The following is a 14,156-nucleotide window of genomic DNA, read 5'->3' on the forward strand; positions in this document are numbered from 1 at the left end:
TGTTCTCAGGCCATGTTTCTGGTATTACTGGTATTATAGGGTCGGTGGATGGTGATTGGTGGAATTATTGAGCCAATTGGAAAGATGCACACTTCCGAAATCATTTAATAGGCACAGAAAGACCTGTAAACGTCCTTCTACCCCTCCTCTCTTCTTCCCCTCCTCCTTTCTCCTTCTCCTCCAACCTCAAGTGACCTGGATATATCAGATACCTTCCTGTTCTGCTCCTGTCATTCCTCACCATTGTCTAGCCAACTGTCATTATGTTTCACTCTCCAGACCCCACCTCTCCTCCATCAGTGGAAGGGCTGGACCTGTTGAGTCCCTACCTGTTCACACACAGAGGGTACAACTTTACTGTCGGGGAGACCAACCCCCAGTACATCGACTCCCTCCAGAGCTTTGAGATTCAAGAAACAGACATTTTCCTCGTCTCCTACCCCAAATCAGGTGAGTTTGTGTGTGTGGTAAAAATGATAAGATAAAATGACCTGGGGAATTTGTTAATTTTTGAATTCCATGCTTGTTGTATTATTTAAATGTGGAACAGAATTGCATCAATCAAATCACAAGTGTGTTCCAAAGTTGATGGGTTTATTGATCCCCTCACTGCTCTTTGGAAGTTTCCAATGAGTTTCGTCTCAGCACGTGACATAGTTGGTAAGGGCGAGGGGTTGGTTTGAGATTCACCGATTGCCTAGTGAAAGGCCTCACACCCTTTTCAGAGTTGTCAAATTTTGCTCCATTAAATTAAAATCTAACAATGGATTAAACTGGGATTTCTCCCACTGATCTACTCAACCTGCTCCACACTTTCTAAATAAAATAAAAAATTATTGCATTTTACAAAAATGTGATGGTGGTTATTGTTTTTAATGTTGTTTTACCCTGACTGCACTACAAATGCCCATTTGGGACAATAAAGATGTGTGTGTGATAAACACATCTTTATTTTCCATGAAAGGACATTTGTCTTAGATGTTTAAGGGCTGCAGCCTCCACATCAACAATCACATAATACAATACAAACCCCACAATATAACAAGTAGTGCAATAACTTTCCTGTGTGTGTATGTGTGTGCGCGCGCGCCTGTGTGTGTAGGTACGATATGGACCCAGCAGATCCTGGTCCAGGTGGTGGAGGCGGCCCACCCTGAGAGTAGTGGCACCGACCAGAGATCCACCAATCTGGAGAAGATGCCCTGGCTAGAGTACCCAGACACCCACCCCGAGCGCCCGCGCCCCGCACCCAGACTCTTTATCTCCCACCTGCACCCAAACCTGCTGCCCCCCAGCCTGAGCACCAAGAGACCCAAGGTAAAACCACCAAGCCCAGACATAGAATTACTGGGAAAAGGGTAAAGCCCGCCCACCAAAGGAGGTTTGGGATAAAGGAAAAAATAAGAATTCCCAGTGTATCTATGACCAATTACAATAAAGTAATCTTCTTCTTCTACTCCCCTTCTTCTTCCTCTTCTTTTGTGGTGTTCAGATTGTGTACGTGATGAGAAACCCGAAGGACAACATGGTGTCCTACTACCACTTCTGTCAAGTGTGGAGCAAGCTGGAGACACCCAGCAGCTTCCAGGATTTCTTTGACCAGTACCTGACAGGGAAAAGTAAGTTATTGTGACATATCTTCCTTATATGTCATTACGACAACGTTTTAATTATATTGTTAGGTTCTTATTAACAAAGAGTAATAACTCAGAGACTAACTGTTGCCCTTCGCTTCCCTACTTGAGATATTATAATTTAACAGTGACATGGTTGAACAGACAGAAACTTTCCAAACTCCCCCTTGTCTCTCTCAGTAACTTTCCATACACAGTTCCTTGTTCACCCTCCACTGATAGCGAACACATTATACACTGCTCAAAAAAATAAAGGGAACACTTAAACAACACAATGTAACTCCAAGTCAATCACACTTCTGTGAAATCCAACTGTCCACTTAGGAAGCAACACTGATTGACAATACATTTCGCATGCTGTTGTGCAAATGGAATAGACAACAGGTGGAAATTATAGGCAATTAGCAAGTCACCTCCCAATAAAGGACTGGTTTTGCAGGTGGTGACCACAGACCACTTCTCAGTTCCTATACTTCCTGGCTGATGTTTTGGTCACTTTTGAATGCTGGCGGTGCTTTCACTCTAGTGGTAGCATGAGACGGAGTCTACAACCCACACAAGTGGCTCAGGTAGTGCAGCTCATCCAGGATGGCACATCAATGTGAGCTGTGGCAAGAAGGTTTTCTGTGTCTGTCAGCGTAGTGTCCAGAGCATGGAGGCGCTACCAGGAGACAGGCCAGTACATCAGGAGACGTGGAGGAGGCCGTAGGAGGGCAACAACCCAGCAGCAGGACTGCTACCTCTGCCTTTGTGCAAGGAGGAGCAGGAGGAGCACTGCCAGAGCCCTGCAAAATGACCTCCAGCAGGCCACAAATGTGCATGTGTCTGCTCAAACGGTCAGAAACAGACTCCATGAGGGTGGTATGAGGGCCCGACATCCACAGGTGGGGGTTGTGCTTACAGCCCAACACCGTGCAGAACATTTGGCATTTGCCAGAGAACACCAAGATTGGCAAATTCGCCACTGGCGCCCTGTGCTCTTCACAGATGAAAGCAGGTTCACACTGAGCACGTGACAGACGTGACAGAGTCTGGAGACGCTGTGGAGAACGTTCTGCTGCCTGCAACATCTTCCAGCATGACCGGTTTGGCGGTGGGTCAGTCATGGTGTGGGGTGGCATTTCTTTGGGGGGCCGCACAGCCCTCCATGTGCTCGCCAGAGGTAGCCTGACTGCCATTAGGTACCGAGGTGAGATACTCAGACCCCTTGTGAGACCATATGCTGGTGCGGTTGGCCCTGGGTTCCTCCTAATGCAAGACAATGCTAGACCTCATGTGGCTGGAGTGTGTCAGCAGTTCCTGCAAGAGGAAGGCATTGATGCTATGGACTAGCCCGCCCGTTCCCCAGACCTGAATCCAATTGAGCACATCTGGGACATCACGGCTCGCTCCATCCACCAATGCCACGTTGCACCACAGACTGTCCAGGAGTTGGCGGATGCTTTAGTCCAGGTCTGGGAGGAGATCCCTCAGGAGACCATCCGCCACCTCATCAGGAGCATGCCCAGGCGTTGTAGGGAGGTCATACTGGCACGTGGAGGCCACACACACTACTGAGCCTCATTTTGACTTGTTTTAAGGACATTACATAAAAGTTGGATCAGCCTGTAGTGTGGTTTTCCACTTTAATTTTGAGGGTGACTCCAAATCCAGACCTCCATGGGTTGATACATTTGATTTCCATTGATAATTTTTGTGTGATTTTGTTGTCAGCACATTCAACTATGTAAAGAAAAAAGTATTTAATAAGATTATTTCATTCATTCAGATCTAGGATGTGTTATTTTAGTGTTCCCTTTATTTTTTTGAGCAGTGTATATGTAAGGTAATCCATAAATTCTTATATAGTGACAGGAATAAGTAGATTTCAAAATGGAACCCAACAGTCCCCTCTTGTTTGAATAGTGACTCCATACTGTTCAACATTACATAAACTTTGAAATTGCTTAGAAATAAAACAAAAAAGAGAACATGATTAGTATAAAAAGAAAACCCTTGATTAATATGTTCACACCTCCGAGACCTATGGCTTCTGTGTATATATTGTACTTAGTCTACACCCAAGGTTTAAGGCCCTCTTATCATCATTATAACCACACCAATAACCCTTGTAATTTCCCCCTATCTTTCAGTGTTCCTCCCAGTGGTGTAAAGTACTTACAGTGAGGGAAAAAAGTATTTGATCCCCTGCTGATTTTGTACGGTTGCCCACTGACAAAGACATGATCAGTCTATAATTTTAATCGTAGGTTTATTTGAACAGTGAGAGACAGAATAACAACAACAAAATCCAGAAAAACGCATGTCAAAAATGTTATAAATTGATTTGCATTTTGATGAGGGAAATAAGTATTTGACCCCTCTGCAAAACATGACTTAGTACTTGGTGGCAAAACCCTTGTTGGCAATCACAGAGGTCAGACGTTTCTTGTAGTTGGCCACCAAGTTTTCACACATCTCAGGAGGGATTTTGTTCCACTCCTCTTTGCAGATCTTCTCCAAGTCATTAAGGTTTCGAGGCTGACGTTTGGCAACTCGAACCTTCAGCTCCCTCCACAGATTTTCTATGGGATTAAGATCTGGAGACTGGCTAGGCCAGTCCAGGACCTTAATGTGATTATTCTTGAGCCACTCCTTTGTTGCCTTGGCCGTGTGTTTTGGGTCATTGTCAAGCTGGAATACCCATCCACGACCCATTTTCAATGCCCTGGCTGAGGGAAGGAGGTTCTCACCCAAGATTTGACGGTACATGGCCCCGTCCATCGTCCCTTTGATGCGGTGAAGTTGTCCTGTCCCCTTAGCAGAAAAACACCCCTAAAGCATAATGTTTCCACCTCCATGTTTGACAGTGGGGATGGTGTTCTTGGGGTCATAGGCAGCATTCCTCCTCCTCCAAACATGGCGAGTTGAGTTGATGGCAAAGAGCTCGATTTTGGTCTCATCTGACCACAACACTTTCACCCAGTTCTCCTCTGAATCATTCAGATGTTCATTGGCAAACTTCAGACGGCCCTGTATATGTGCTTTCTTGAGCAGGGCGACCTTGCGGGCGCTGCAGGATTTCAGTCCTTCACGGCGTAGTGTGTTACCAATTGTTTTCTTGGTGACTATGGTCCCAGCTGCCTTGAGATCATTGACAAGATCCTCCCGTGTAGTTCTGGGCTGATTCCTCACCGTTCTCATGATCATTGCAACTCCACGAGGTGAGATCTTGCATGGAGCCTCAGGCCGAGGGAGATTGACAGTTCTTTTGTGTTCCTTCCATTTGCGAATAATCGCACCAACTGTTGTCACCTTCTCACCAAGCTGCTTGGCGATGGTCTTGTAGCCCATTCCAGCCTTGTGTAGGTCTACAATCTTGTCCCTGACATCCTTGGAGAGCTCTTTGGTCTTGGCCATAGTGGAGAGTTTGGAATCTGATTGATTGATTGCTTCTGTGGACAGGTGTCTTTTATTCAGGTAACAAACTGAGATTAGGAGCACTCCCTTTAAGAGTGTGCTCCTAATCTCAGCTCGTTACCTGTATAAAAGACACCTGGGAGCCAGAAATCTTTCTGATTGAGAGGGGGTCAAATACTTATTTCCCTCATTAAAATGCTAATCAATTTATAACATTTTTGACATGCGTTTTTCTGGATGTTTTTGTTGTTATTCTGTCTCTCACTGTTCAAATAAACCTACCATTAAAATTATAGACTGATTATTTCTTTGTCAGTGGGCAAACATACAAAATCAGCAGGGGATCAAATACTTTTTTCCCTCACTGTAAGTAAAAATACTTTAAAATACTACTTAAGTCGTTTTTTGGGGTATCTGTACTTTACTTTACTATTTATGTTTTTGACAACTTTTACTTTTACTTCACTACAGTCCTGAAGACAATTATGTACTTTTTACTCCTTACATTTTCCCTGACACCCAAAAGTACTCGTTACATTCTGAATGCTTAGCAGGACAAAAAAAATTGCTTAATATAAGGAATTTTACATTATTTGTACTTTTACTTTTACTTTTCATACTTAAGTATATTTTAGCAACTACATTTACTTTTGATACTTAACTATATTTAAAACCAAATACTTTTAGACTTTTACTCAAGTAGTATTTTACTGGGTGACTTTCACTTTTACTTGAATAATTTTCTGTTAAGGTATCTTTACTTTTACTCAAGTATGAAATACTTGAGTACTTTTCCCACCACTGGTTCCTCCTATATATAACTGATAATTACATTTCATTTGGAGATTTTGGCTTTCTCTTCCTCTTTCGGGTTCCTAAGAGAGTGATAGTAGAAAAGGAAACTCAGGAAGAGAGTGAGAACACAAAATATTGCAATTATTATTAATTCGTTAATATGGCGAAACTCGAAGTTTAACGACATGACGATTACCACTCTCCCTTATCCTGACTGTAAACCGTTGGGATACTTTCTGCAGGGATCCACAAAAATGAAGGCTGTATACACTTCCTCATGCTTGTACCCTGCCTTCCCCCCTCAGGCTGGAGGTTTACAGGAGGTGTTCCCACGCCATGTCATCCTCACTTCGCCTCTGGTCCAACACCATCACACATAGATTATTCCATCTAACCCATAACACGTTGATCACTGCTGCTAGGCTACTTGTATAGTTATAAACATACTAAAACATGTTCAAATCAATTAAACATACTAAAACATGTTCAAGTCAATTAGTCCGTTTCCAACAGTCCCTCATCTGAAACAGTGATCACTCACACGTTCCACGCCACCTAGAAAACGTATTGACTTGAACAAGGAAGAGAAAAAATACAAGTTTAATAATTTCACACCATCCTTCAAGAGAATGAGATTGGGGCGAGGACCGTCCATCCGATCTGTTCAATGCCGATGGGACGCTAGATCTTCACTGGGCTCCATGAAAATGAGATCCCTGTTGGATATCCCTCTCACTTATACCCAGTCTCCCCCTATCGGCTTCAGATCATCGGAGACGGCTCACTCACACCCTGTCCCACATCCTCATCCTCGGGTGTCTTAGCAAGACACAGACTACGAGCCTTGTAAGTAATTAATTGGACTGTATCATCCAGCAAGCCATAGGTATTAATGCACTTTACCATTGTGGTTTTGATGGCATGGTAAAACAAAGCCCCTAAAATTAAGATCTCAGTTATGGCTGACATTGCCCAAGCTGCAATCTATAGTGAGCTTTCTGATAATCTCCATCTCGAAGGACATGAACAGATAAGGTTTCCCTAGTCTCAATTATTCTTACAAATTATGAATTAATTTCAGAAACCACCTGCAGAATGAGTAGTGCACCCTCCCCTCCCTTTGTGCCCTCTCTCCTTCTCACCTTCCCCAATCATAATTAGAACTTCTGATAAATTATCAAACCCAAATTTAGATTGACAGTCCCTAATGCTTCACTTAGAGTCTATCACTCGAATTTAAGACCATCAGTTTAGCACAAACTGACAATGGCAGAATGTACATTTACAGACAGGGAGAAATGTATACAGTATGTACTACTAACGTTAACATAAAGTATATCCATCTTATATTTCTAGCATTAACTTTTCTAAGTACTGAATTTTTTTGTCTAAATTACTATACATTTCCCAGTATGCAATTTTGGGCAACCCTAAATCAATTACGGGGAATAATCAGATCTTCCCAACCAGAAGAATCTCTCACCTGAGCCGCCACAACCATCCTTTCTGGTCCATTCTATCCTGTCCATTTTCCGACCAGTGCACCAACAGCATGAGAGAATACCATCTAGATACCATCTGGGATCACTATTGGTATAACCTCAAGAGAAGGCAGATCAGAACAACAGTTTAGGGCATTTCTGATTCAGGGAACCCAGACAAACGATTCACTGTATGACTAATTATTACATTTTCCAACATTCTTAATACAAATGTCTAAAACAAATGTCGAAGAGAATAACAAAACACTGTTGAAACCTTTTTGCAAATTGGCTTATACCACAGAGTTACAGGGTCAGGGAGTTAGAGGCCTAAGCCTTAGGGGAAAATCTCGACAATACAGCAGACCCAATCTGGTGAGATTTGTATTGAAGCAAAGACAAAAACAAAATGAACAAAACAACAACAGCGATACACCTCTTCAGAATTATCAGCGTTTACGTATTATATTTGAATTCCAACCAATGTCTCTAGCCTTTCTAGCGAGGGTGATCAGGCCTCACCAGAAAGTCAGAACAGTCAGAGGTCATTCAGCACCATTAAGTGAGTGTTTCTTTCCATTTTCTTTCCCTGTACTTCAGACTCATTATTTAAAAACATTTCAAACATTCTCTGTACCAGGTTTACATTGGGGTTTTCAGTACATTTCTCATCAAGAAAACTTACATGTGTGGAACCAAAATTCAGGCAATAGATAACATTTCATTTGTGTGCCCTTTAAGGTGCATCCTTTCTAACCTGTGAAGACCCTACTAAACCCAAGTAGAAAGAGCACACACAATAAATCAGACACGGTATTAACGGCACTAACAAATATTCATAACGGGGGTTGTGTGTGAATGCTGGTGTGTGGTATAATGTGATGACAAAAACTAACAATTGGCCAGGCCTTACTTAATTTGGAGCTCCCGTAACGGCTGGATCCGGGTACCTTTATACTTTATAGAACGGCAGAATTTCACAAACTGCTCCCCAAGGCAACGGCCTCAGGAAACATTTCAAAGGGAGGGATACATAGTCATTTTTAAACTCATCAGAATACTTGGTAGGGGACACACCATCCTCTCCTGGAAGAGAAAATAATCATTTAGTTAGTTTTCATTGTGCTAAATCTCAATCAGTCCTAAAAAGTCAAAATGGTAAATCTTTCTATCTTACTTTCCATGTAACTTTCCATTTAACTTTCCTTTACCAGGTGAACAGAAAGGTTTTAATTACAGACTAAACAAAACATGATAACTTATGTTCACAGGGAGGCCCCTTTACTTCCTCCTTACTGGAAGGTATCATGTGCTTTAATCTACCCCAACATATACTATTACCAATCTCCGTTAGATATTCACTATTTGCTTCACAGTCATTAATGTATATTATTTAAATGTGTAATGGTCCCAAATGATAAAATACACCAACCAGATACCAATATTCACCAAATTAAAATGTACTGCATCGATTTAACTGTTCTTTACCATTTTCTGCGTAGTTTCCGAATTTTGTCCAGTGGGTGCTAGTAACGTGTTGGTCTTTTGTACTGTTAACGATAGTCGCTACTGCATGTGGAACATACATATCTACTTTTTTAACCATAATAATCAAGGCGGTGTTGTGAAGAACCACTTCGGCTGCTTGTACTAATAGGCACGGTGGCATTCCTCTTGCTACTGAGTCTAAAGATTTACTCCAGTACATGACTGGCCTGTCTTTTCCTCCATGATTCTGCATAACTTTACTTGCCGAAGGAGGGTAAAAAGGGTGTAGTTCGAGTTTACCCTCCACTACCGCGCTACAGTGCCCATCCTATTAATGCACAAACATTTAAGAGGGTAATTCTACCCCAATGCAGGTGCTTAACACAATTATTTCATTACCTCTACAAACGCTTCCTCATACTCTTAACTCCACTTTATTCTCTCGTGAGACCCCTCCTCCCTTTCGTCAATTCTGTAAAACTATTTAAGAGAAAAACTCAATAAAGTTCCTCACCAAAGCGTTTAAAAAAAAAAAACTTGCGAGGAGTGTTTCGTCATCGTACCAAGTTTAACTTGTTACTTTTCAGAATCCATTCCCCTGGCATTTCGCATAGATTATCCAAACCCAAAATCGGTTCTATCACAGCTACCATAAAGAATGAGCCCGGTATGATTACTGGACCTATTGTAAATGGCATGGGTAGTAGTTGCATAACTTTTGATTCTGTCTCTGAAACTCCATACTGAACGAATTTCGTTTTTTTTGTCTTAAATTTAGCCAATTTGAGCAACCGCACTGAGGCCAAATTATACCCTATGCGTTACCCCCAACTCCGGTTACTTTCAGGAATGCTTGCTGTTGCTCACTAGTCAGTGAAGAAAAAGTCTGCACAGTAGCACTTAGCCCGGAATGAGTCGGCGCAGAGGGTTCAGGCACCATCTGTATGCACTGCAATAGGGAATGGAGGCTGCGCGCTTTCCCGCCGGTTCGTTTTTCAATGATGCCAGGTAGGCTTCTTCGGTTTTATAGCAGAGCTGTGTTTACTTAATATGAGCAGCTGAGAAATAAATATAAGAACACTTATTTCACTCCAAGCATCAACCACCGTTTGAGGAGCATGCTCTCGCTGCCCGACGGGTGATATTCTGCCCAAACTCTGTATGCAATGGGCTCTCCAACCCTGTTCCTGCAGCTACCCAGTGCTTCATTTGGGAAACCAAGTGAAATCTGTTCAGGAACATCGATAGTAACATGTTTTCGCAGCGAAACATATTTCACTAAACTGTTGACAGCACCTCTGCGCGCTCAAGAAAGGAATAAAGCAGAGAGAGGAGGAAATGGAAACGCATGGTGGTGAGATATTCTGTATAGCTAAAGGCAATGTGTCACCCAATTCATTATGAAAATATAAAAATAATCCCTATAACTAGGCTATTCAAAATCAAATTCAAATTCACTATAATTGTAGGCTAACTGTACAGCACTGCACAATCGATGAACCAACAGCATCGCCTAGGACTATACGTTCTGTCCCAGACTTGTGGATATACATTTTGGAGTGTAGCATAAGGTAAAACATGCAAACCAGTATGCATAATAATGCAGTCCACTCTCAAAGGTGGTTACTTGAATTTGTTTCATTTTGGAGTATAGGCAATTATGTACCAAAGACATCTTAAATCACCGGAACAGACCTAGGGTGGAGCCCTCTGGCCCCCCTCACAGAGGTTTCTTCACACTTCATCTGTTGACTTGACCTTGAGCCAAATTCCTCGCTCCTCCCTAGTTCCATAGCTGCCTGCCTAATCAGAGACTAACTGTTGCCCCTTGCCTCGCTTCTTGAGATATTATGTACCAATGACATGTTTGAACAGACAGACACTTTCTAAACTCCTCCTTGTCTCTCTCAGTAACTTTCCATGCACAGTTCCTTGTTCACCCTCCACTGACACTGGACACATACAGTTATTATACATGTAGCGTAATCAATATGTTCTTATAAAGTGACAGGAATAAGTAGATTTCAAATTGGAACCCAACAAAATGTCACATAGCAGTACCTGACAGGGAAAGGTATGTTGAAAACTTGTTGCAGTACTGTGTACAGTGTAACATCAACTGTTCCTTACTCTGTAAGCTCTTGTAACTTTTACATATTTTATATTTGCATACACAATAATATTTATTTTATTTTTAGCAGACGCTCTTATCCAGAGCGACTTACAGGAGCAATTAGGGTTAAGTGCCTTGCTCAAGGGCACAACGACAGATTTTCACCTAGTTGGCTCAGGGATTAGAACCAGCGACCTTTCGGTTACTGGCACAACGCTCTTAACCACTAAACTACTTGCCGCCCTACATGTGTATTTTGTACACATTATCTCCTTTAGTATAATTTTTTGGGGGGAGAAAAGTCAGCCACTGGTAAAGATGTTTTAAGTCCTATCAAATAGCGTGTGTGTCTGTGTGTTGTTGACAGTGGTGGGTGGATCGTGGTTTGACCATGTCCGTGAGTGGCACACCAAGAGAGGGCAGTATGACATTCTCTTTGTCAAGTACGAGGACATGATCAAGGTACAGTAAAGGCTTTTTCTGCATCTCAAATGGAATCCTATTCCCTATATAGTGCACTACATTTGACTAGGGCCCTCTGCTCAAAAGTAGTGCACTAAGTAGGGAATACGGTGCCATTTGGGAAGCAATCTCAAGCAGTCTGTCTGCTTGATTGTCGATCTGTTTCTCTCTCTCTCTCTCTCTCTCTCTCTCTCTCTCTCTCTCTCTCTCTCTCTCTCTCTCTCTCTCTCTCTCTCTCTCTCTCTCTCTCTACCCTCTCTCTCTCTCTCTCTCTCTCTCTCTCTCTCTCTCTCTCTCTCTCTTCAATACAATTCAAAGGGCTTTATTGGCATGGGAAACATATGTTTACATTGACAAAGCAAGTGAAATAGATAATAAACAAAAGTGAAATTAACAATCAGAAATTAACAGTAAACATTACCCTCAAAAAAGTTCCAAAGGAATAGATACATTTCAAATGTCATATTATGGCTATATACAGTGTTGTAACGATGTGCAAATAGTTAAAGTACAAAAGGGAAGATAAATAAACATAAATATTGGTTGAATTTACAATGGTGTTTGTTCTTCACTGGTTGCCCTTTTCACTCACTGACTCTCGCTCTCTCTCTCTGAGAAACACTTTTATGCTGTATGACATACAGGGAAACTACCTAACGTCTGCCCACCTCTCTCTCTCTTCACCCCTCCCTCTCCCCCTCTACCTAACGTCTGCCCACCTCTCTCTCTCTTCCCCCCTCCCTCTCCCCCTCTCCCTCTCCCCCTCTACCTAACGTCTGCCCACCTCTCTCTCTCTTCCCCCCTCCCTCTCCCCCTCTCCCTCTCCCCCTCTACCTAACGTCTGCCCACCTCTCTCGCTCTTCACCCCTCCCTCTCCCCCTCCCTCTCCCCCTCTCCCCGTCTGCCCACCTCTCTCTCTCTTCACCCCTCCCTCTCCCTCTCCCCCTCCCCCCCCCCCTCTCCCAGGACCTGAGGTCAGTGGTGGTGGATATCTGTGATTTCCTAGGGAAGAACCTGACCCCCTCGGCCATTGACCGCATTGTTGAGAAGGCCAGGTTGGAACCTATTTTTTATGTGCTCTATCCTGTCTTTTTGACTGTATATTATGTATGCTGCAAAATGAATAGCATCATTGAGGACTAATCTAATATGATCTGTCTGATTATCCATCCGTCAAATACATTTCATTGATTGATTGATTGATTGATTGATTGACAGGTTCAAGAACATGAAAAAGGATCCAAAAGCCAACTATGAGTTTCTGCCCAAAGACGTGCTCGTTCTGGAGAAAGGACATTTCCTACGGAAAGGTACACACGCATGCACGCACACACACATGCGCAAACACACATACACACACAAACAGTCAGAGTAGGATTGCTGATAAAGGATCAGTTTTCCCTTTTAGATCATAATTGATAGGACTATATGGACAGGTGGGGCCCTGATCCTAGATCAGCACTCCTACTGTACATTGCAGTAATAGCAGTGCCATTTCTCTTGTTTACATTGGCTAGAGACATGCACACTCCAAAGGTTAAGCATTTTTTTTTTTTTCTTTGGCTCTACTGAATATGTGTGTGTGTGTGTGTGCGATGTGCATCTGCATGTGTGTGTGTGTGTGTGTGTGTGTGCGCGCGCATGTGTGTGTGTGTTTGTGTTTGTGTGTGTGTGTGTGTGTGCGTGTGTGTGTTCTGCACAGGTACCATAGGAGACTGGAAGAACTTGTTGACGGTGGCTCAGAGTGAACGCTTCGACCAGGTGTTTGAAGAGAAGATGAAGGACCTGCCTCTAAGGTTCACCTGGGACATCAACAAACATCACAGAGCCACCCAAACCATTGGTCCCGGAGATCACCTGTCACTATAGTGTGGCCTCCCGAGTGGCGCAGTGGTCTAAGGCACTGCTAGAACTGAGGGGCTCTGTGGTCTACCCCAGAGGAGACAGCATTCCCCGGAGCACAGAAGACAGTAACCCAGAAGTGGTCTCCTGGCGGAGACTTGTTTCTTTTCTTTTTCTTTATGGTTGTAAATAAACACCCTTGAAACTGAGGTATCACACTTGTGTCTGATCTGTGTAGATTAAACCGCCTGGTCTGCCACAAACTGTTTATTGAATGGAACTGTAGCATTGAATAGAGTTGAATAGAACAAACATGATCCTGTGTACAGTAGCCTATAGTTTAATTTAATAAATCTAGCCTACATGACAATGAACAATAGTTGTGAATGTCACTGTCTAGGTACAGAGATTAAGAAATCTACTCTACATGACAATAAACAATAGTTGTGAATGTCACTGTCTAGGTACAGAGATTAAGAAATCTAGCCTAAATGACAAACTATAGTTGTGAATGTCAATATCTAGCTACAGAGATAAAGGTGTACTGTAGCAATCCTTTATAGATCCATACAAATGATTGAGCAAGCATTTACATTTCACATTTTAGTCATTTAGCAGACGCTCTTATCCAGAGCGACTTACAGTTAGTGAGTGCATACATTATTATTATTATATTTTTTATTTTTTCATACTGGCCCCCTGTGGGAATCGAACCCACAAACCCACCATGCTCTACCAACTGAGCTACATCCCTGCCGGCCATTCCCTCCCCTACCCTGGACGACGCTGGGCCAATTGTGCGCTGCCCCATGGGTCTCCCGGTCGCGGCTGGCTACGACAGAGCCTGGATTCGAACCAGGATCTCTAGTGGCACAGCTAGCACTGCGATGCAGTGCCTTAGACCACACACCATAAACAAAATTAGTAGCTACACTGATGCTC

The 14,156-nt window shown here is 42.9% G+C and overlaps 1 protein-coding gene across 1 annotated transcript; it reads left to right on the forward strand.

Annotated features, from left to right (window-relative positions):
• Nucleotides 1-142: 142 nt before the first annotated feature.
• LOC121555861 (amine sulfotransferase-like) lies at nucleotides 143-13,423 on the forward strand. Its single transcript, XM_041869711.2, has 7 exons — nucleotides 143-450; nucleotides 1,103-1,317; nucleotides 1,493-1,619; nucleotides 11,278-11,372; nucleotides 12,339-12,427; nucleotides 12,591-12,682; nucleotides 13,075-13,423. Exons 1-7 carry the CDS (start codon nucleotides 264-266, stop codon nucleotides 13,239-13,241), a joined length of 972 nt encoding a protein of 323 aa, XP_041725645.2. The 5' UTR covers nucleotides 143-263; the 3' UTR covers nucleotides 13,242-13,423.
• Nucleotides 13,424-14,156: the final 733 nt, after the last annotated feature.

This window comes from Coregonus clupeaformis, unplaced genomic scaffold (genome assembly GCF_020615455.1).
Source record: "Coregonus clupeaformis isolate EN_2021a unplaced genomic scaffold, ASM2061545v1 scaf0083, whole genome shotgun sequence".
NCBI classification, from domain to species: domain Eukaryota; kingdom Metazoa; phylum Chordata; class Actinopteri; order Salmoniformes; family Salmonidae; genus Coregonus; species Coregonus clupeaformis.